At 45.9% G+C, this 23,816-nt stretch overlaps 1 protein-coding gene across 1 annotated transcript in view; it reads right to left on the bottom strand.

Annotated features, from left to right (window-relative positions):
- Positions 1 to 23,816, bottom strand: part of LOC106607262 (synaptic vesicle membrane protein VAT-1 homolog) — a 40,118-nt gene that overhangs the window by 13,098 nt on the left and 3,204 nt on the right. The window contains exon 2 of the mRNA XM_014204055.2: positions 19,057 to 19,264. Within this exon, the coding sequence (XP_014059530.1) occupies positions 19,057 to 19,264 (208 nt within the window). The remainder of the gene's footprint in view (positions 1 to 19,056; positions 19,265 to 23,816) is intronic.

Raw genomic sequence — 23,816 nt, 5'->3', positions numbered from 1 at the left:
GGGGAGGAAGTATAATACCGAATAACTTCTATCCAAGCTTCACCAATCATTACCTCAAGAGATACTCACTCAGGGAGACACCTCCAACTCAATTCAACTCAGCTGATATAAAAATGTCTTGAGGCACCCATAAATTCCATTATATACATCCATTCTATTGCAGGGAAATGGGATTTGTTTTGTTTACTGGGACAGGCCGGGTCAGTCAATAAGAGGCTGGCTGTGTGTGTGTGTGGGGCTCAGGGGTAAGCAAGGAGAGCATTAAGCACACATCACGTTACCTCCTACCCGCCGCCCTGGGCAAAAAGGAACACCCAAAACTAGACGTAGAGACACACAAACATCCACAACTACAGAAAGTAGCCATTGTACGTCAAATGACAATGGTTGACTTTAGCTCTATGCAAGATGACCTGACTAAGAATCTAGGGTAATTTGGGGTATTTGTTTTGGCTATGGGAGCAATGTGTGACATGGGGTCAAGAAAACAAGAAAACATTGTTTCGTAACTGTGCCAGTTGAAACAAAACCTTCTCATATGGGAATACATCTTTGAAACGACAAACAATGTATTGTCAATGATGACCTTTGTAGACAAAGTGGCAGTTGTGTGAGAGCATTGCTTTCTGTAGGTGTAACTTACATCAGCATGGCTGTTTGATGTAGTATCGGTGTGTGTGTGTGTATGATTCACTGTTTTTGAACATACTGTATGTGTGTGTGTGTATGTCACTGTGTGTGTCTTAAGCCTGGTCTCAATAGGTTACTGTTCAGTAGTGGGGCAGAACAGAGAGGACAGAAGGAGACTGACTGGATGGAGGATGTGAACTGAACGTGGTCCATAAAGGTCACTCATGCCTGACCAAGTAAAGGCCGCGACTTATCTGAGGCCAGAGCCAATAGAGCAACGCAAACAGAGATTTCACAACATGGACATTTACATTCAAAACAGACGCCTGTCTCAAGCATATTTAAACTGCTGTGGTTGACTGTGGTTATCACCAGCAACATGTTGGGATGGGAGTTGTGGTCCACTGCCTTGGTCACACTCACTCACACACCGTAAGCTTGAGTAGACAGAGACAAAGGTAACCAAGGAGAGGTTATATTTTAATCTATTGTAGTCGCTGGTTGCTAAGTCGCACAGGCAGACCTCCTCTCCCCTTTGACTCTTACAAAGAAAAGAAGAGACCTTGAGCCTATGGGAACTCAATAGACATTTCTCACTGTATTCAAGCCTGGCGAGGAAAAAGAGAGAAGGTCGGCGTCCCAAATGACACCGACGTAGCGCACTAATTTTGATCAGGGCCAACATGGCTTTGGTCAAAAGTAGTGCACTGTGTAGGGAAGAGGGTATCATTTGGAACGCAGTCAAGAACTTGATGAAATAACAAGAGCAACGGTGTTTCTGTTGGATGGCCGTGTCAGTGAGTCAGCCTGCCTCCTAACAGCTAGAACTATCTCTCCCTGTCGTTCTGTCCTCAGAGAGAAACCAAGTTTGCGTTGCCAGGGAAACCCAGGCCAAATTGGCGGCGACGACTGAGCAGAGGAGCCATTTTGATTCATTGGCTGTTTTTCCTCCAGGCAAAACAGGAGGCATTTGGTGGCAATCAGAAGCTCATCCAGGGGTAATATGAGACAGATCAGCCAGTAACACCCACCCAATCACCATATAACGACTTACCTAGAGCCAGCTGAGAGTAGACGAGTGTGTATGCGGGTGTGAAGGTGGAGAGATGAGAAATTGCTTAACCTGAAGGGTGCCAAAAAAGGAGAGGCTTTTTATATGCTTCCTCGCCACATGGACTTCTGCTCACAAATATACTTTGGTATTGCAAACCAGTAATGTGTATAGTCAATATGAAGTGTTTAGGCTGTCGGTGTAGGACAGAGTTTTGATATTTCGAGTTGGTGCCTGCCCATATCTTCTGACCACTCTGTCCCACTCTTCCACCTGTGTTAGAAATGGAGGAGGGGGCACCTGTGTCTGGCTGGAACCCCCTGAGAACCAGAGATCCAGGGCCTGTCTGCCCGTCTTGTGACCGATCCCCCATCACAAGACCCAGGCCAGCACTGCCAAGAGCCCCCCCCCCCAACACACAGAGAGAGAGAGAGAGATAAGCTGAGGTAGGAGAGAGACTGCAGACAGGAACAGCCTGGATGAAAAGTCTGTTCATATCTGCTAATCTTCACAAGTATGTGCTCAGATTAAACAGTTAACCCATCGTTAACCCATTGTTTTGGTTCACATTGTTCTGTTGGTATTTCTCACTAGATTCTCGCAAACCTTCTCCCTCTCTCCCCTGTCAGTGCCCCCTTTCCATCTCTCTCTCTCATCTGCTGTATATGTGGACCAGGGCAATCTGTCTCTCTTTCCATTCCTTGTCTTCCTTTTTTTTTCTTCCCTTCATTCTCCTGGCAATGTGACGTGAGGTCGTCCCCTAAACACTAACCCATTGCCTGAACACTAAACCATTGTCTGTGCCAAGATGGCAACTTAAGCAAATTCCCGCGCCTAATTCCATTCGTTCTGCTTGGGATTCAATTGAATTGGTTTCACTGAGAAGATTACGGGCCGTCAAAAGCGTTGTTTTCTCTCTCTGTCTCTCGTCTACTGACCAGGGTGTGTAGGGAGGAACAGCATACACAGTGGACTCCTGTCTATCTCCGCACGCACACACACACACACACACACACACACACACACACACACACACACACACACACTTTTTGGCACCAAATACACTCTGGGGTCTCAATAACACACTCTTCTTGAGTGAATAGGAATTTTGTCCAAAACACTGTGGAATTCACTTTACTATTTAGTCCAGTATGATGTTTGTCCACACCCAGAGTTCAACGTGAGGAGAGGGTGGGGCCACTAAATGTTGTTGAGATTTCACAAAGGGAAGGAGAACACTCAAACCTCCTACTACTGTACATACTCATACCATAGTACAGTCAGTGCACACAGGCCTTTCTCACAGTCATCCACACACTGACCACTGTCTGAACGCTGCTTAAGAGGTAAGCTTGCTAGGCCACTTCCTCATCGAGCGCTAGTTTCTTAGCATAACTCAAACGGAGAAGCTAACGCACCTCAGACCGTGCTTACTGTCACTTCTAACCTAAAAAGGCTAGGTTGTGGTTATAGGTGTGGGCCCTATGGTGCTAGCAATGCTAACACTAGCTAGCACACGTGCTAATGCTAATCACGGAGAGATGTGAGGCCGCTCATGTCACGTCAGGGTTCCATGCTGTCTGCCCCATGTCATTCTCTGTGTCTCCACTCTCCAAGCTTACCATATCCCACACCCTATCATTAGCCTGTGGTGCCTGTGGCTCACAAAGAATGGAATAAAACCATAAACCCAAGAATCCTTCGTTACCAAAGGGACGGCGAACAAGATTAACAAGTCGGACATGATTGAGCAACGTTTCTTTCTCTGTTATTGTGCAAATCTTACATGAGGCTTCTTCCATGAGCATAAAACGGCAGCGGGTGCGTGTCTGTGTCTGCTATAAGGAGAGAGGACTCTGTGTTACGTAACACAGTGTTTTCCCTTGCTCTGTGTAGCTGTGAACTCGATAAGTGTTTTAATATGCTTTCTCGTATGGTACCGTCCACTCTGTACCACGTATAGGATGCACATTTTTTGTGAACTGGGTGAGTGAATTCAAAACACATCCTGTGTGAGAAGGCAGAACCTGCGATTTCCTGAGTGAGAATTCACACAATGCTAACGCACACAGAGACACTAACACACACATACACTCATTGTACACACAAACACAAACAGACATGTTCTCATAAAACCCACTGATAACCATGCACAAACAAACACATTCTTCCTAACACAAACTCACAATGTAGAAAAATAAATACCAACTCAAATGTACAGACAGACACACCTGTGTGTGTGTGTGTGTGTGTGTGTGTGTGTGTGTGTGTGTGTGTGTGTGTGTGTGTGGGTGGGTGGGTGGAGGGGCTTAAGTTGAATGGGGTCATAAGGCAACGGTTGTGAGTGAGAGTGTATTCTAATTGGAGGGTGGGTTGGAGGTTGGAGCAGAGGGGAGGCTGTGGAGGGGAGGCTGCGGAGGGGAGGCTGCATGCCCTGGTTTTCCTGTGCTATCAGTACAGCTGATCGGCGTCTGGGTATGATGCCAGCCAGCTAGGCCCAGAAAACAAACACAACCAGGACTCCTCTCCAACACAGCCCTTATTAGCATTGACTGAACTAGGGTAAGACCTACAGCACAGGGTAGTCAGACAGTGGGGAGTCATTGTAGACTGCTAAAGGATATGCTGAAATAGAGACGTGATTTGTCTGAAATTGTAGGATAAACTAACAAAGTGATATTCTGTATGTATCTCATATTGAGCGATATCTTCCATTCTTAGAAAAAAAAGGTGCTATCTAGAACCTAAAAGGTTTTGGCTGTCCCCATAGGAGAACCCTTTGAAGAACCTTTTTTGGTTCCAGGTAGAACCATTTTGGTTCCAGGTAGAGCCCCTTTGGGTTCCATGTGGAAACCTTTCCACAGAGGGTTCTACCTGGACTCAAAAAGGGTTCTACCTGGAACCAAAAAGGGTTCTCCTGTGGGGAGAGCTGAATAACTCTTTTGGAACCCTTTTCTAAGAGTGTAGAGTGAGCAGGTAACATCAACATCTCTGTACTTTTCACTATACTCTGTCACCTCTTTCTCTTCTCTTCCATTATCGTCTTCACTCAATCTCCTCTCCTCTCCTCTCCTCTCCTCTCCTCTCCTCTCCTCTCCTCTCCTCTCCTCTCCTCTCCTCTCCTCTCCTCTCCTCTCCTCTCCTCTCCTCTCCTCTCCCTAATGTTGATACAGGGTAGTGCTAGTCAAACCACTCAGGCCAAGGCCCAGTCAAGTGTGTATGTATGTGTGTGTATGTGTGTGTGTTAGTGGGCGTGGTGGCATGCAGGGCTGCTGGCCAGACCTAATCCATAAACACAGGGTTCAGTTCAGGGAGAGGTCGCAGGAAAAGGCTCTTGGCCGGGCACAGTTGACGCCCACCCCCCCAAACACATCCAAATGTCACTGCACTCCTTCCCTTGCCCTGTCCCTCTGGAGAAAACAAAGGAGGAAATGTATGCACGCTCTCCGATGACGTGGTATCGAGCACTGATACGCCATGGTCATGAGGAGCCTCCCCGGTGGGAGTCATGTGGAGGGGGGAGGAGGGGAGGTGGAGGACGGGAGGATGCAGATGTGCGAGCCCAGCGGACAGAGAGGGCGGGATGGTAGTAGAACAACATGCCATTGTTCGGGGAGAGGGGACGGGAACGGCCGGCCCACAGGCCCACGAGAGAGAGAGGCAGCTGGGGTCAGTCAACGGTTCACGGTTCACACACAGCCATGACACTGACACACCAGAGGAACCTCTTTATCTCTCTCTCTACAGAGCTCTCTCTCTCTCTGAGTCCCTGTAATAAACGCTATGACAGAGGTACGGTTGAGGTGTACCTTTGACTTCGGTCTCCTTAGCTGAAGTCTCTTCTCTTGGGTACAAGGACAGAGAAGGCCTATGTAATAATCCCCAGAGAGCTAAAACACTGACAGTGGTAATTATTTTGGAGAGGACATACAGTATCTTTCCTTGTCATGAGGTGGGTGGGGGGTGGTGCTGCTGCTGCAGGCAATGAGCTAGACACCTCTCTGCCTGGGTCCTCACAGTGGGAGCCAACAAGTTAGCAGCCTGTTGACAGCGCCAAGCAGCACCCCCATAGAGCCACATAGAGCTCTAGTAGTCTCTCATTCACCAGCATGGCTCTACGGCACCACAGGCCGATAAGAGGGAAGAAACCAAGAAACCATCAAACAATGACTCTGTGGTCGCCACGATAAGAAGCCGACTGTTGATCTATATATTGATTTTTTGCCAGTAAAAAAAATGACAGACAATTAAAATAATATCTGTCTGGCCATGCCCTGAGACTGGATATGAGAAATGGCTCCTTGTGTCCTCATGCAGTACCACCCACTGTTTTAATATACTATAGCTGTACAAACGGAGACACGGAATCTTATTAAAAAGCTGTCTGTGTTCACTATTAAAGACATGCATCGTGTAAAACTGTAGGTTAGAGATATGATTCAAATAGGTGGTTCTGTTTTTAATCTCGCCGGTGCAAGAGCAAGACAGCCATCCACTGACACACAACGACCCTAATAGAAAAGCACGCACGTACCGTACCATTAGTGTGGTTGCAGTTGTGCACACACACACACAAACACACACACACACAGTTTGATATCTGAAGCCATGTTGATAAAATTTTACATTTCGCGGCCACCGGAGTTTGAAACATGAATACAGTTTTCATTGAATTGTGGGTCATATCAATCCCACAAGTGATCAAAGTTCTCCACTCGCTCCCTTAAGCTAAATCGAGGGCCTAGGGGGCCATTGGACCTCCACTTAAGATGGCAATCAAACTGCATCTGGTTTCGACGGGGATTACCCCGAGGGAAAATGGCTAGCGAAAGAGCTGAGGGGGTAAAATGAACGTGTTTGGACTGCAGGCTTGGTCTAAACAAATCAAATCAAATTTAAAGAGCAGCAGTAAAAAATAACAATATATACAGGGGGGTGCCGGTACAGAGTCAATGTGCTGGGGCACCGGTTAGTTGAGGTAGTATGTACATGTAGGTAGAGTTAATTAAAGTGACTATGCATAGATGACAACAGAGAGTGGCAGTGGTGTGGAGAGGGGAGGGGGCAATGGAAATAGTCTGGGTAGCCATTTTACTAGATGTTCAGGTGTCTTATGGCTTGGGGGTAGAAGCTGTTTAGAAGCCTCTTGGACCTAGACTTGGCGCTCCGGTATCGCTTGCCGTGTGGTAGCAGAGAGAACAGTCTATGACTAGGGTGGCTGGAGTCTTTGACAATTTTTAGGGCCTTCCTCTGACACTGCCTGGTATAGCGGTCCTGGATGGCAGGAAGCTTGGCCCCAATGATGTACTGGGCCGTTCGCACTACCCTCTGTAGTGCTTTGCGGTCGGAGGCCGAGCAGTTGCCATACCAGGCTGTGATTCAACCAGTCAGGATGCTCTCCATGGTGCAGCTATAGAACCTTTTGAGGATCTGAGGACCCATGCCAAATCTTTTCAGTCTCCTGAGGGGGAATAGGTTTTGTCGTGCCCGCTTCACGACTGTCATGGTGTGCTTGGACCATGTTAGTTTGTTGGTGATGTGGACGCCAAGAAACTTGAAGCTCTCAACCTGCTCCACTGCATCCCCATCGATGAGAATGGGGGCGTGCTCGGTCCTCTTTTTCCTGTAGTCCACAATCATCTCCTTTGTCTTGATCACGTTGAGGGAGAGGTTGTTGTCCTGACACCACACGGCCAGGTCTCTGACCTCCTCCCTATAGGCTGTCTCGTTGTTGTCGGTGATCAGGCCTACCAGTGTTGTGTCATCAGCAAATTTAATGATGGTGTTGGAGTCGTGCCTGGCCGTGCAGTCATGAGTGAACAGGGAGTACAGGAAGGGGCTGAGCACGCACCCCTGAGGGGCCCCTGTGTTGAGGATCAGCGTGGCAGATGTGTTGTTACCTACCCTTACCACCTGGGGGTGGCCCGTCAGGAAGTCCAGGATCCAGTTGCAGAGGGAGGTGTTTAGTCTCAGGGTCCATAGCTTACTGATGCGCTTTGAGGGCACCATGGTGTTGAACGCTGAGTTGTAGTCAATGAATAGCATTCTCACATATGTGTTTATTTTGTCCAGGTGGGAAAGGGCAGTGTGGAGTGCAATAGAGACTGCATCATCTGTGGATCTGTTGAGGCGGTATGCAAATTGGAGTGGGTCTAGGGTTTCTGGGATGATGGTGTTGATGTGAGCCATGACCAGCCTTTCAAAGCACTTCATGGCTACAGACGTGAAGGCTACGGGTCGGTAGTAATTTAGGCAGGTTAACTTAGTGTTCTTGGGCACAGGCACTATGGTGGTCTGCTTGAAACATGTTGGCATTACAGACTCAGACAGGGAGAGGTTGAAAATCTCAGTGAAAATACTTGCCAGTTGGTCAGCGCATGCTCAGAGTACACGTCCTAGCAATCCGTCTGGCCCAGCGACCTTGTGAATGTTGACCTGTTTAAAGGTCTTACTCACATCGGCTGCGGAGAGGTTGATCACACAGTCATCTGGACCAGCTGATGCTTTCATGCATGTTTCAGTGTTACTTGCCTCGAAGCAAGCATAGAAGTTATTTAGCTCGTCTGGTAGGCTCGTGTCACTGGGCAGCTCTCGGTTGTGCTTCCCTTTGTAGTCAGTAACAGTTTGCAAGCCCTGCCACATCCAACGAGTGTCGGAGCCGGTGTAGTACGATTCGATCTTAGTCCTGTATTGACGCTTTGCCTCTTTGATGGTTCGTCGGAGGGCATAGTGGGATTTCTTATAATCTTTTGGGTTAGAGTCCCACTCCATTGAAAGCAGCAGCTCTGCCCTTTAGCTCGGTGCGAATGTTGCCTGTAATCCATGGCTTCTGGTTGGGGTATGTACATACAGTCACTGTGGGGATGACGTCCTTGATGCACTTATTGATAAAGCCAGTGACTGATGTGGTGTACCCCTCAATGCCATCGGAAGAATCCCAGAACATATTCCAGTCTGTGCTAGCAAAACAGTCCTGTAATTTAGAATCTGCTTCATATGACCACTTTTTTATAGACCGAGTCACTGGTGCTTCCTGCTTTAATTTTTGCTTATAAGCAGGAATCAGGAGGATAGAGTTATGGTCAGATTTTCCAAACGGAGGGCGAGGGAGAGCTTTGTACGTGTCCCTGTGTGTGAAGTAAAGGTGGTCTAGAATTTTTTTACACATTTAACATGCTGATAGAAATTCCATAAAACTGATTTAAGTTTCCCTGCATTAAAGTCACCGGCCATCAGGAGCGCCGCCTCTGGGTGAGCGTTTTCCTGTTTGCTTATGGCGGAATACAGCTCATTGAGTGTGGTTTTAGTGGCAACTTTGCTCTGTGGTGGTATGTAGACAGCTACAAAAAAATACAGATGAAAACTCTCTAGGTAGATAGTGTGGTATACAGCTTCTCATGAGATACTCTACCTCAGGCGCGCAAAACTTTGAGACTTCCTTAGATATCGTGCCCCATCTGTTGTTTACATAAATGCATAGGCCCCCGCCCCGTGTCTTACCAGAGGCTGCTGTTCTGTCTTGCTGATAGAGTGTATAACCCGCCAGCTGTATGTTCTTAATGTCGTCGTTTAGCCACGACTCGGTGAAACATAAGATATTACAGTTTTTTATTTATTTTCCAGCGATTGAACATTAGCTAGCAGGATGGAAGGCAAGGGCAGATTAGCCAGTCGTTGCCTGATCCTCGCAAGGCACCTGGATCTTTTTCCTCTAAATTTCAGTTTCCTTCTCCAGCGAATCACGGGGATCGGGGCCTGGTCGAGTATTTGCGGTATATCCCTTGCGGCCGACTCATTGAAGAAGAACTCCTCGTCCAACTTGAGGTGAGTAATCCCAGTTCTCATGTCCAAAAGTTATTTTCGGTCATAAGAGATGGTAGCAGCAACATTATGTACAAAAGTTACGAACAACGCGAAAAAACGAACAAAATAGCATGATTGGCTGAGAGCCGATAAGACGGCAGCCCTACCCTCTGGCGCCATCACTACGTCTTCCCCATCATTTGCAACAATGTCAATGAGCGTCATCACTATCTTTCCTTTGCGGTTCTTCAAACTGTCGTGATTACCGGCTGAGATAAGCTTTTATGAGTTGATTTTACTCCTGGCTCAAAGTTTGTCTGAGCAGTGTCTTAACATCCTCCTAAAACACTGTGCTGGGAGTTATATATATTTTTTTTACTTAAAACTGGTTTTATCAGGATACCTAGGATATTTTCTGAGATTCTTTTTGGATACCGGACCCAGGTTTATATCCCGCGTGTCACAATGGCGCCCAACGTGGGGTGGGCTCTCAAAGGGGAGGTCAAAGGGGGGTAAATGTAGCAGACATGAGTCAGGCATGGTCCCGTGATGAGGTCGCCCCACCGACAAACTTCCAAACCAATGTCTGCCCTCGGTCCAAGAGGGAATTTCCTCTTGGTCTAAAGGTCTAAGACGTGGGAGACCCTGTTCATATCCCTTGTGTTCCATACGGACAACAAATGAAACCCTTTCATTGTCTGCACATGCTTGTGGATTGTTGCATTATTCAAGAGCGTAATATGGTTTGGTTGCATTATTCAATATTGTAATATGTTTTAGAAGAAAAGTTGGTGGATTGTTCAATACTTTTTGCTTACTGGCTAGTGGCTACTGTGATATTTACGGTCAATTTGAGCTGCGGACCAAGAATGTTGCGTTGCCAGCCACAACAAAAGGTGAGGCAAGGATGTGATGGGAATTGAAAAGTAGAAATCTCACCACTCAGACTCTCCTTCATCTCTCGTAGTGGGAATAGGGCCTAAATGTGTGTACTCAAAAGAAATGCATATAAAGTACCACTGCTGCTGCAGCTAGTGTACCTACTGCCTCTACTGTTACAAACACAATAACTGCATTTTCAACTAAATTGCCTCTACAAGCAGTGACGAATATATAAATCCATAGATTGTTTCATGACCCTGAGTGGGTGTGTGTAATATCATGAGAGATTTCAAAAATAAAGAAAGAGCTAAGAAGAATTATGCTTCAGGCAAAGAGGCTGTTAGGCAAATGTTTCTGTTATGGATTCAGTAATCCTTTGTTCTAATCCTTACGTCCTTTCAGACAGCTGGAGAGCCAAGGGCTAGCTGGCTGGGAGCCATGAGAAACCAGAGGTCCAGACCTAAATAGACTCTGTCTGAAATGGAATATAATTCCCTATATAGGCTCTGATCAAGGGTAGTGCACTATTGTTATTTTACTGCTGCTCTTTAATTACTTGTTACTTTTATTTCTTATCCGTATTTTAAAAAAAATGCATTGTTGGTTTGGGGCTCGTAAGTAAGCATTTCACTGTAAGGTTATAACTAACCCTGATTCACATGACCATCCTACCCATGCTAGATTACGGAGACATCATTTATAGACACCTGTTGTATTCGGCGCATGTGACTAATACAATTTGATTTGATTTATATAGGGATTAGGGTGCCATTTGGGACAACACTACACTCTACCAGACCTAGTCCACACTTAGTGTCGCACGCCCCCTCTTTTTTTTAACCTTTAATTATCTAGGCAAGTCAGTTAAGAACAAATTCTTATTTACAATAACGGCCTACCAAAAGGCAAAAGGCCTCTTGCGGGGACGGGGGCTGGGATTAAAAATTAAATAAAAAATATAGGACAAAACACACACATCATGACAAGAGAGAAAACACAACACTACATAAAGAGAGACCTAAGACAACAACATAGCAAGGCAGCAACACATGACAACACAGCATGGTAGCAACATAACATGGTAGCAGCACAAAACCTGGTACAAACATTATTGGGCACAGACAACAGCACAAAGGACAAGAAGGTAGAGACAACAATACATCACGCAAAGCACCCACAACTGTCAGTAAGAGTGTCCATTATTGAGTCTTTGAATGAAGAGATTGAGATAAAACTGTCCAGTTTGAGTGTTTGTTGCAGATCGTTCCAGTCGCTAGCTGCAGCGAACTGAAAAGACGAGCGACCCAGGGATGTGTGTGCTTTTGGGACATTTAACAGAATGTGACTGGCAGAACGGGTGTTGTATGTGGAGGCTGAGGGCTGCAGTAGATATCTCAGATAGGGGGGAGTGAGGCCTAAGAGAGTTTTATAAATAAGCATCAACCAGTGGGTCTTGCGACGTTATACAGAGATGACCAGTTTACAGAGTACAGAGTGCAATGATGTGTCCTATAAGGAGCATTGGTGGCAAATCTGATGGCCGAATGGTAAAGAACATCTAGCCGCTCGAGAGCACCCTTACCTGCCGATCTATAAATGATGTCTCCATAATCTAGCATGGGTAGGATGGTCATGTGAATCAGGGTTAGTTTGGCAACTGGGGTGAATGAGGAGTGATTACGATAGAGGAAACTAAGTCTAGATTTAACTTTAACCTGCAGCTTTGATATGTGCTGAGAGAAGGACAGTGTACCGTCTAGCCATACTCCCAAGTACTTGTATGAGGTATACTACCTCAAGCTATAAACCCTCAGAAGTAGTAATCACAACTGTGGGGAAAGGGCATTCTTCTTACCAAACCACATGACCTTTGTTTTGGAGGTGTTCAGAACAATGTTAAGGATAGAGAAAGCTTGTTGGATGCTAAGAAAGCTTTGTTGTAGAGCATTTAACACAAAATCTGGGAAGGGGCCAGCTGAGTATAAGACTGTATCATTTACATATAAACTGATGAGAGAGCTTCCTACTGCCTGAATTATGTTGTTGATGTAAATTGAGAAGAGTGTGGGGCCTAGGATTGAGCCTTGGGGTACTCCCTTGGTGACAGGCAGTGGCTGAGACAGCAGATGTTCTGACTTTATACACTGCACTCTTTGAGAGAGGTTGTTAGCAAACCAGGCTAAAGACCCCTCAGAGACACCAATACTCCTAAGCTGGCCCACAAGAATGGAATGGTTTACCGTATCAAAAGCTATGGCCAAGTCAATAAAAATAGCAGCACAACATTGCTTAGAATCAAGTGCAATGATGACATCATTGAGGACCTTTAAGGTTGCAGTGACACATCCATAACCTGAGAAGAAACCAGATTGCATACCAGAGAGAATACTATAGACATCAAGAAAGCCAGTCAGTTGATTACTGACAAGTTTTTTCAACACTTTTCATAAGCAGGGCAAAATAGAAATAGACCTATAACAGTTAGAATCAGCTTGATCTGCCCCGTTAAATAAAGGACGAACCATGGCTGCCTTCCAAGCAATGGGAACGTCCCCAGAAAGGAGAGACAGGTTAAAAAGGTCGGAGATAGGCTTGGCGATGATAGGGGCAGCAACCTTAAAGAAGAAAGGGTCTGACCCAGATGTTTTTTTTGGGTCACGTTTCAGGAGCTCCTTTAGCACCTCGGACTCAGTGACTGCCTGCAGAAACAAACTTTGTTGCGGGCCAGGGGAGAAAGAGGGAGAAGCATTGGGGATAGTTGCATTAGAAGGGGTGGGAGATGAGGAAATGTTGGCCGGGCAAGGAGGTATGGCTGAGTCAAATAGGAATCCTGACTTAATGAAGTGGTGATTAAAGAGCTCAGCCATGTGCTTCTTGTCACTAACAACCACATCATCAACTTTAAGGGACATGGGAAGCTGTGACGAGGAGGGTTTATTCTCTAGGTCTTTAACCATTTTCCAGAACTTCTTGAGGTTAGACCAACAGAGAGAGAACTGCTCCTTAAAGTAACTAACTTGGGTCTTCCGGATAGCCTGAGTGCACTTATTTCTAATTTGCCAGAACGATAGCCAGTCAGCCTGAGTATGCGTCTGCCAAGCCTTTCACCAAATGGAATTCTTGAGGTGGAGTCATGGTTGAACCAGGGGCTGAACCTGGTTTTAATTCTCATTTTCTTTGTTATACCACTGAAAATATAAAAAAAGAAGGTCCAAGCATCTTCGACAGAGTGGATCAAGCTGATTCTATACCATTTTACAGAGGCCAGGTCATGAAGGAAGGCTTGCTCATTTTAGCAAGCGTCTATGACAAATCAGGTCAGGTCATTTCACTGAGCAGCCATTACGAACACAGGATGTAAAACAGTGATCACTAAGGTCATTACAGAAAATACCAGACTGATACCTATCAGGATTATTTGTGAGGATAACATCAAGAAGAGTAACCTTTTCTGGATGTTTGTAGTCATACCTTGTGGGATTGGTAATAATCTGATAAATATTTAGGAAGTCCCATTGCTTTAGGACTTGGTCAGGTGGTTAATGTCCCAGTTTAGGTCACCTAGCAGGACAAATTCAGACTTAGTATAAGGGGCCAGGAGAGAGCTTAGAGCAGGTAGGGTACAGGCCGGTGCTGATGGAGGACAATAGCACCCAGCAACAGTCAACAAAGAGCTATTTGAAAGTTTAATGCTTAAAACCAGCAAATCAAATTGTTTGGGGACAGACTTGGTGGAGACAACCCGAGCACTGAAGGTGATCCTTGGTAAAGATTGCCACTCCCCCACATTTGGAAGATCTGTCTTGCCGAAAAAGGTTATAACCAGAAAGGTTAACGTCAGTATTCAAAACACTCTTCCTTAACCATGTCTCAGTAATGACCAACACATCTGGATTGCAGCTGTGAACCCACACTTTCAATTGATCCATTTTAGGTAATACGCTTCTAGTGTTAACATGCAGAAAACCCAGGCTTTTACGAGAGCAGAAATCATTGAAGCAGAGATCAGAGCACAAGTCAGAATTGTGGCTAGCAACAGTAGGTGGGCCAGGGTGTACATGCACATTTCCAGATATCATCAACAGTAATACAATCAAGGCACGGCATAGTACAGGGAGAGCTCTGCAGTGCTGATTTATGACATCTGAATGTGCATCAGAGGGCAACAAGATCATATTTTACAGCAATTTCATCCGGTAACATGAATACGAAGCCGGCGATGAGGTGGTTAGAATGGGAATGGGATGGGAGGCCCAAAAGTCTGTGTAACCAATAGACGGAAACCATACACTCTTACAGTGCACAAAATCCCAGGCCAACTGAGTTCCACTTCCACATCAAGTCTCCAAGGTCCAAGTTGATGAATGGCATCAACTAAATAATAGTAATGAAAACAAACACCTGTGAATTCCACGGTGACCTTTCACTAAGTGATTAGCCTGACTCATTAGCCTCTGCTAGCTCTGAAACACACTTGTGTAGATTACAGTAATACATCACTCTCATACTCCATCTTGTAATGATTGTGTTCCATGTCAAGAGGCACACACACCTGCACTGACTGTCGGTACTCAGAGTAGAGTGAGGTGGTTCCTCTCTAACATACACATGGATAGTTCATTTGTGCTTCTCATAGCCATATCTACCCACATACTGTCCCAAACACAGGGGTGTAGTGATGCTGGAGCACAGGGAGGGAAAGGGGAAAGGGGATACCTAGTCAGTTGCACAACTGAATGCATTCAACCGAAATGTGTCTTCTGCATTTAACCCAACCCCTCTGAATCAGAGAGTTGCGAGAGCTGCGCAACCTCACTTTTTTTCAATTTGAGAATACACGGAGGTGGTAACACTATTTCTATAAAATGTACTCTCATCAATTATAAATCTATTATATTGAATTACCACAAAAATGCCATTAATAACAATGGAATGACAAATCAAACACTGTAAACATGTATATGGCCAAAAGTATGTGGACACCTGCTCGTCAAACATCTCATTCCAAAATCATGAGCATTAATATGGAGTTGGTCCCCCCCTTTGCTGCTATAACAGCCTCCACTCATCTGGGAAGGCTTTACACTATATGTTGGAACATTGCTGCTGGGATTTGTTTCTATTCAGACACAAGAGCATTAGCAAGGTCGGGCACGGATGTTGTGTGATTAGGCCTGGCTCGCAGTTGGCGTACCAATTCATCCCAAAGTTGGTTGATGGGGTTGAGGTCAGAGCTCTGTGCAGGGCAGTCAAGTTCTTCCACAGCGATCTCGATAAACCATTTCTATATGGACCTTGTTTTGTGCACGGGGGCATTGTAAAGCTGAAACAGGAAAGGGCCTTCCCCAAACTGTTTCCACAAAGTTGGAAGCACAGAATCATCTAGAATGTAATTGTAGACTGTAGCATTAAGATTTCCCTTGACTGGAATTAAGGGGCCTAGCCCAAACCATGAAAAACAGCCCCCAGACCATTAATCCTCCTCCACCAAACTCTACAGGTTGCACTTTACATTGGGGCAGGTAGTGTTCTCCTGGCATCCACCAAACCCAGATTAGTCCGTTGGACAGCCAGATGGTGAAACATGATTCATCACTCCAGAGAACACGTTTCCACTGCTCTAGAGTCCAATGGCGGCGAGCTTTACACCACTCCAGCCAATGCTTGACATTGCTCATGGTGATCTTAGGCTTATGTGCCACTGCTCAGCCATGGAATCCCATTTCATGAAGCTCCCGACTAACAGTTATTGTGCTGACGTTGCTTCCAGAGGCAGTTTGGAACTCTGTAGTAAGTGTTGCAACCGAGGACAGACAATTTTTACGCCCAACGCGCTTCAGCACTCGGCGGTCCAGTTCTGTGAGCTTGTGTGGCCTAACACTTTGCGGCTGAGCCGTTGTTGCTCCTAGACGTTTCCACTTCACAATAACAGCACTTACAGTTGACTGGGGAAGCTCTAGCAGGGCAGACATTTGACGAACTGACTTGTTGGAAAGGTGGCATTTTATGATGGTGCTACGTTGAAAGTCACTGAGCTCTACAGTAAGGCCATTCTACTGACAATGTTTGTCTATGGAGATTGCATGGGTGTGTGCTCGATTTTATACACCTGTCAACAACCGGTGTGGCTGAAATAGCCAAATCCCCTCATTTGAAGGAGTGTCCACATACTTTTGTATATATAGAGTAGGTAAATGGTGTTTCTTCTCTGTCTTCTCTCTGAGGGTGGCGAGAATGATGAAGAACTGTAGGCTACGTGTGTGCCTGTTGGCTCGACCTCTTTGGCCAATCAGTTTAACATACATTAGATATCTCATTCCCTGCAGCTCGGCGGAGTGTGAGCAGGGTTTACCCACATGAACCTTATCACTCCAAATTCACAGTGTCTGCGACACCGTTCTGCCGAGGACACCCAAACCAGAGCTGCCACCGCAAAGCCCAAGGAGCCTGACTCTCTCTTGAAGTTGCTGTAGCCCTGCTTGGGATATTTAGACGATATTGGCTATTGGTTGAGAACGACGCAGCTCTAGCTTGGTATGTCAGGGTGGGCAATTGTAAATGTGAATTGGGCCAAGTTGGAGGTAATAATGCATTTAGGTTATAGTTTATTGAGATGCATGAATACACTACACCAAAAGCTTGATTTTTATGGCTGTTTTTAAACGAATTTCCACGTACTAATGATTTCTGTTCACTACTTGGTCAATTGACTTGATAGCATGTTTAATCTGTGCAAATAAATTCCATGAATTGATAGTTCACCTCTGTTTTCTTTTATTCTGTAATATGGTATACTGTAACCATGTGTTCAAGCTAATCAATTCAAAGTTGATTTATGATATAGCGTAGTGTACGCTAGACCAATTTGTAAGTCGCTCTGGATAAGAGCGTCTGCTAAATGACGTAAATGTAAATGTAATACACAATACAATGAAATGCCTACTCGCAACGAAAGCTCTCTTCGCCATCAGTGCAATGATAGTAAGCTATATGTATTTATATTTAGATTAGGTTATAGCCTACAAATAGCTATCCCACGTAGTTATAGGCCTATTAGGTTATACTGCAAATGATTGCTGTTTGTTCCTGAACTGGCCGAATGACAGAGCTATCCTTCAGCAAACACAAGTTGGTTCAACTTCTTTAACAACATTGCGCGATTCTGGCGCTGTCCTTTCGCACCAGGAAGGGCTCTCCAATCACTTAAAATACCACTCATCAAGATAATGTTGCCTACGTCTATTAGTCGTGGTCATCACTTGTTATTATTACAAATGAGATATTATCACTTCTCACAATGATGCTCGTTTTGTAAAGTTGGATCAAAGCAGAATCAATGTCTCGCAAGATGATGATTCATTAGCATTTTACTGATGCAGATGCAGCTTGGATGTTTCACCAGGTAAAACCTGAAGAATTATCCTTATCATTCCTATTTTGAAATGAGGTATGCCTAACTTGGTGTTTGAGGATATTACAAATAGAACATTTTCTTGAGACAATATGTGTGGGCATACAGTAGGCAGAAGTTGCAATTGGAGGATGCATTTTATGCATAGGCCTATTGTACAATGAAATCCCATAGGCCACATCTGTCGGTACAAACATTGATTGAGGAAATTATTACGTCATTTAAATATATTTTTTGCACTCCCTTACCTCAACAAAAAAAATGCACTAGCCCTCAACCAAAACAGCACGATACCTCTCTGGTTCCCATACATTACATACACAGATGCACGCTGCATGCATGTACTGTACACACAGGAAGAATTTAAAAAAACTGCCTTCCATGTTGACCAGCTGGCCTTGTCCTTGACACACAACTGAGACACTCACTCTCTTACGCTCAAAAACACTCAAAACCTCAACACACCCATACCCAGGTGCTTACACCCCCTCACTCACCCGTTCCCCCCATTCCTCCACCCCCACACGGTGCACTCTGACCAAAGCCAGGTGACAGGTGCTCCTCCAACCCCAACTCTCACCACTTCTCTGCTCTACTCAGTACTGACACACACAGGGTTGGATCTTAAGTAGTATTTACAATACTCTTACATAGTAGCTACAATTCTACTCCTTCTCATAATTCACATTGTGTATTATAACTATCATAGACAGGAGCTATGGAACAATACTGATTGGCAATCCGACTGATGCATTTCCTAGTGTTCATAGTTCACAACATTCTTGACATGGACTGGACTATGGGTTTTGCACTATACACCATTCAAGACTTATCACTGTGTTTTCCCAATGAATGTATTCATATTCACATTGTATGCATTTATGTTCCTTAGAATGGCAGAGACCTGCCTGCTGGCCTGCGGGTGTATATTTAAGCATAAGGCCCGAGGGGGTGTGGTATATTGGCCATATACCACAAACCCCCAAGGTGCCTTACTGCTATTATAAACTGCTTACCAATGTAATTAGAGCAGTAAAACTAAACATTTTGTCTGATGTACCATGGCTTCAGCCAATCAGAATTCAGGGCTCAAACCACCCAGTTTATAATAACAAATGAGTGTGTCACTGGATTAAAATTACAATAGTACTTACTCTAATTCTATAGGTCCCTTATGATTACATTTTATGGGGTGTGTGCCTTGTTTTGTGTTCTGTCCCTATAACAGTGATGGCGATTGGTTCCTACCTACACGGTGTCTATGGTGATTGGTTCCTACCTGCAGCAGAGTGAATGAGGATGCTCTGGTTGGGCCTCAGGTTGCCAAAGTCAAACAGCATCATGTAGGCGGTGATGTAGTTGACGGGGAGGGCGGCGGCCTCCTCAAAAGTCATGCCCTCTGGGATGAGGAACGTGTGGGTAGCGGGCACCACGGCCACCTCCTGCCACAGCCCACAGCGGTTCAGCACCAGCACCTTGTCACCCACCTGCATGGACGGGAAAGTGTCATGGTTTACTAGAAGGTTGCAAAATCCCAGTACATTTCTGACAATTCCCAAGGTTTCCAAGAATCCTGGTTGGAAGATTCACAGAATCAGGAGGGAATAGGCAGGAAATTCTGCACCCAAACAGGATTTGGGGAAAACCTGGGAATGTGGGTAAAGTTAGTGGGATTTTGCAACCCTAACTAGTGTATATCTTCTGTAGACATGTCATTTAGTTCACAAGTTACAAGTGGATATGTTTATGGAAAGCAAGGGATCAGCTGTTTTGTGGTTTGGTGTCGGGGGAATTTTACAAATCAAAGGTTCACAATGCAAATGACGTGGCGGTCAGGTTAGTTATTTTGTCATTAGTTGTTTGTCATATAGGTCAGCACATTCACTCTGACCACACACTGTGACAACAGTCAACAACATAACATGATATGGCATTAGCCCCCACTGCTACTCCTCTCTCTCTGGCAATTATCTCCTCCCTCCTTATCACCGCAACCCCCCCTCCCCTCCTCTCCCCTGCTTGTCATTTTGGGCGCCGTGTCCCCATTCGGGCTTATCAGAGCAGCAGGATCCTCCGACCCTCTCCTGCCTGTCCAGGAGGAAGAGCCCCATTGTAAACTTCCCCCCCTGCCGAGGGACTGGCCAATCAGGGAGGGAAACACCAGGGACACAGGAAACAGAGCCCACCACCGCATTCTAACATTCTTCCTGTTTTCTTCCTCCTCCCTCCTCCACCCCACCACTGCATCCATCTGACTCCTTCCCTCGCTCCACTCCTCTCCCTTTCCCTCAACCTGTCACTCTTCCTCGCTGTCTGTCCCTCACTCCTTCAGTATGTCTTCTGATTGTCTCTCTCTCTCTGTCTCTCTCTCTCTCTCTCTCTCTCCATCACCCTCTGTCTCACTCCCTCTGTCTTGCACAGTATCTCCTCTACCCCCTCTTTTTTCTCCTTCCCTCCTCCTGTCTCCCTTTCTCTATCTCCCTCCCTCTCTCCTCCTCCCTCCATGGGCCCTGTGCGAGGAGTTGCCCGTTTCCCCTCTTCCTCATCAGTGAGACAGGACAATGGATCCCATCTTCTCCCCTGGCCGCTCTCCACTCATCAGCGGCCCTGCCAGATTCTTCTCCATGGTTGAGCACAAGACAAGCTCTCTCCTCCTAGGAACAAACCCACTCCTCCCGCCCCAGCCTCCCCACCATCCTCCCGCCCACCCGGGCTTCTCTAATGGTCTGGAGGGAGCGATGCGCCTCGCTGTCTGTCTATCCACTCCAATTAGAGAGATCTCCCTCTTCCCTCTCATTCACTCTCCCTCTCTTTATATCCCCCGTCTCAAGCTGATGCGTTTTGAGTCCTTCCTCTTTCTCTCTTTCGGGTCCTTTTCTATCAGTCTACATCTTTAAATCTCTCTCTCTCTTTCCCTCTGCCTGTCCCCTTCTCTCCATCTCCCTGGGTCTGTGGTGAAACTCATTGCCCTCAGTCTGTTAATTGGAGCTCCAGTATGGCAGGTAGGATCAATAGGCGGAGGCTTTGGAGCCAAGCAGGAAACACACTGATGACTCAACCCTCACATTTAACTACATCGGGAAGTATTGTGTGCCCATGTAAGGCATGTGAGTGGCCGTCACACACACACACACATGCGCACACACACACACGAGAAGAACACACACACACACACACATGCACACACGCAAACAGAAGAACAACAGACACACAGAATCCCACTCAAACACACTCTTGGCCAAAGTCCTCCTTGTGACTTGTCTATCACAGCACTCGTAACTGTGTGACCCCCCCTTGACTCTCCAGCCTCTAATGAAGTCACCAGACAGTGTATGAGGGGGAAGCTTCTCAAAGAGCCTTGTAGTCAGCTGCTATACACCACTGGCCTTTATCAACTAGTGATTCTGGTTTGGGGGTATGTGGGCCACAAGTCGGAGGTTATGTGGTTTGACGATCTCATCAACTTTTGCCCGCAATTGGTTAGATCATGGATTCTAGTCTCAACCGGAGGAGTAGCTGTGAACTCTGTATGGCACCTTAATGTTCTCATGGGGCCTAGATTAGATTAAAGGACAATGTATTCATCCTACTGTGTTGCGTCAGCAGTGTTGTCGTCTAACGTTGTTAAGCGCATGTTATAGGCGTCCCATTGTGACATAGTTACAGGGCTCTGAGACCGCCGTCCACGGTTGACACACAGCCCATGATTCCCAGCGAACGCATCTCCGGCACGCTTCCTCTTTTCATTTGAATGTGTCGACGGTTGGAGAAATTGCTTGAGCTGTGTTGAAACTTCCAAAGTCTGAAAGGCCAACGGTCCAATATTCTAGAACCCCACTGTGCGTACGCCGACACGTTTTGGACTATGATAAGCCCTTTAGTCTACTGATGTGTGAACTGCGTGAGACTGAGAGGGTCATCCATGGAGCATTTTGTGTGTCAGGATCACGACCCCGCCCTGTTCAAGGAACGAACCTACCTTGAGTTTGACCTATAATCTGTGCTTTCTACCTGCTCTTTCTACCGTTGCAGCTGTTACCATGACTACGGTACGACAATAGCAAGTCTAGTTATTGATAGGCTAGAACTGTTCACCGTGACAAACTTGGAGACAAACAGACATTATTTCGGAGTTGTCGGTCTTGGTCCCTCTCGGTTTTGTTGAGTTTTTTTTTGAGTGTGTGTGCTTTCGTCAGTGTTATAATTAATGCAATAAGGCCTGAGGGGGTGTGGTATATGGCCAATATACCACGGCTAAGGGCTGTTCTTCTGCACGATGCAACGCACAACGCTATGCTATTATAAACTGGTTACCAATGTAATTAGAGCAGTAAAAATAAATGTTTTGTCATTCACGTTTTGCTCTGATATACCACGGCAGTCATCCAATCAACATTCAGGGCTCGAACCACCCAGGTTATAATAGTTGTTATAAACTGGGTGGTTTGAGCCCTGAATGCTGATTGGCTGACAGCCGTGGTATATCAGACCGTGTACCAGGGATATGACAAAACATGTCAAACCAGCTTTTTTATGACAAGGTGCCTTATTGCTATTATAAACTGGTTACCAGCGTAATTAGAGCTGGTAACCAGTTTATAATAGCAATAAGGCACCTCGGGGGATTGTGGATTACGGCCAATATACCACGGCTAAGGGCTGTGTCCAGGCACTCTGCACTCATGCAGAAGAACAGCCCTTAGCCGTGGTATATTGGCCATATACCACACCCCCTCTGGCCTTATTGCTAAATTATAACACCGACGAAAGCACACACACTCAAAAAAACCTCAACAGAACCGAGAGGGACCAAGACCGACAACTTAGAAATACGATGTCTGTTTGTCTCCAAGTTTCCAGGCGTCTGATTCTCTCCTCTCTTTGCTGTTTATGGCCGACTATCAAGACAGACTGTGCAAAACGCATGCTACGAGTGTGCTTCCCATCTGTAGCGAAAAGGAGGACAAGAGGGACGGAACGGAGCGAGGTAGGAGGGACGGAGGAAATACCAGACTGACAATGTGGGCCGGAGGGAGATAATTGAGAACATATGGGTCAGATCCTACCAGAGCTCAGCTAAAGCTTATACTCTCAAAAAAGGAAAGGGTTTAGTGAACAAAAAGTGCTGATTGAGGATTGTCAGTCATGGGTAATAGAGTGCAATTTGGGATATTTCCCTCTTTTTGTCACTTACTCGCTCTTTCCCCTTTCCCTGCACTGCTCGTGCGGTTATTCAGGGTGATGTCACTGTAGCATTAACCTACTTCCAGTCACTGTGTCACTGCAGACTCAGTGACAGTGTGTGTATGTGTGCATGTGTCTGTGAGTCTGTGTGTGTGTGTGTGTGTGTGTGTGTGTGTGTGTGTGTGTGTGTGTGTGTGTGTGTGTGTGTGTGTGTGTGTGTGTGTGTGTGTGTGTGTGTGTGTGTGTGTGTGTGTGTGTGTGTGTGAGAGAGAGAGAGAGAGAGCAGAAGCCTCCCAAAAACAGTTACTGCAACTAAGGTCAGCACATTCCCTGTGAGCTCCCTCCTGCCAAAACACAGAGATCTCTATCCATTAGGAAGATTGGCTCTTTATTTAGGGAGTTGGGGGAAGGTAGGGGCAGTATGGGGACTGCAGTGTGTGCGTGTGTGTGTGTGTGTGTGTGTGTGTGTGTGTGTGTGTGTGTGTGTGTGTGACCTTTTAATCCAATCTGCATGAATAACAAAGTGCAGTGAGGCCAGGGAAGTATATAATAGAACATGGGTCATATCCTATATTATGCTGTCTAGGACCACTGTGCTGTCAAAGACCGAAACAGAGCCAATAACTCTGGTATATAGATGCTTCTATATGCTCATCTTATCCCTACGGATCTTCAGGTCCAGTGGATGTCAGGGACACGACCACTCCCTGCTGAGACAGAGGTGCACTGGTCTTATTAGTGTACGATCCCAAATGACACCCTATCCTCTATATAGTGCACTACTTTTGACCAGGGCCTCTGGGCATTATACAGTGCCATTGGGATGCAGACTTAGACTGATCTGGCACCTTCTCT

Source organism: Salmo salar, chromosome ssa06 (assembly GCF_905237065.1).
Source record: "Salmo salar chromosome ssa06, Ssal_v3.1, whole genome shotgun sequence".
In the NCBI taxonomy this organism is placed as follows: Eukaryota; Metazoa; Chordata; class Actinopteri; order Salmoniformes; family Salmonidae; genus Salmo; species Salmo salar.
This window is presented reverse-complemented; position numbering and strand designations above follow the sequence as displayed.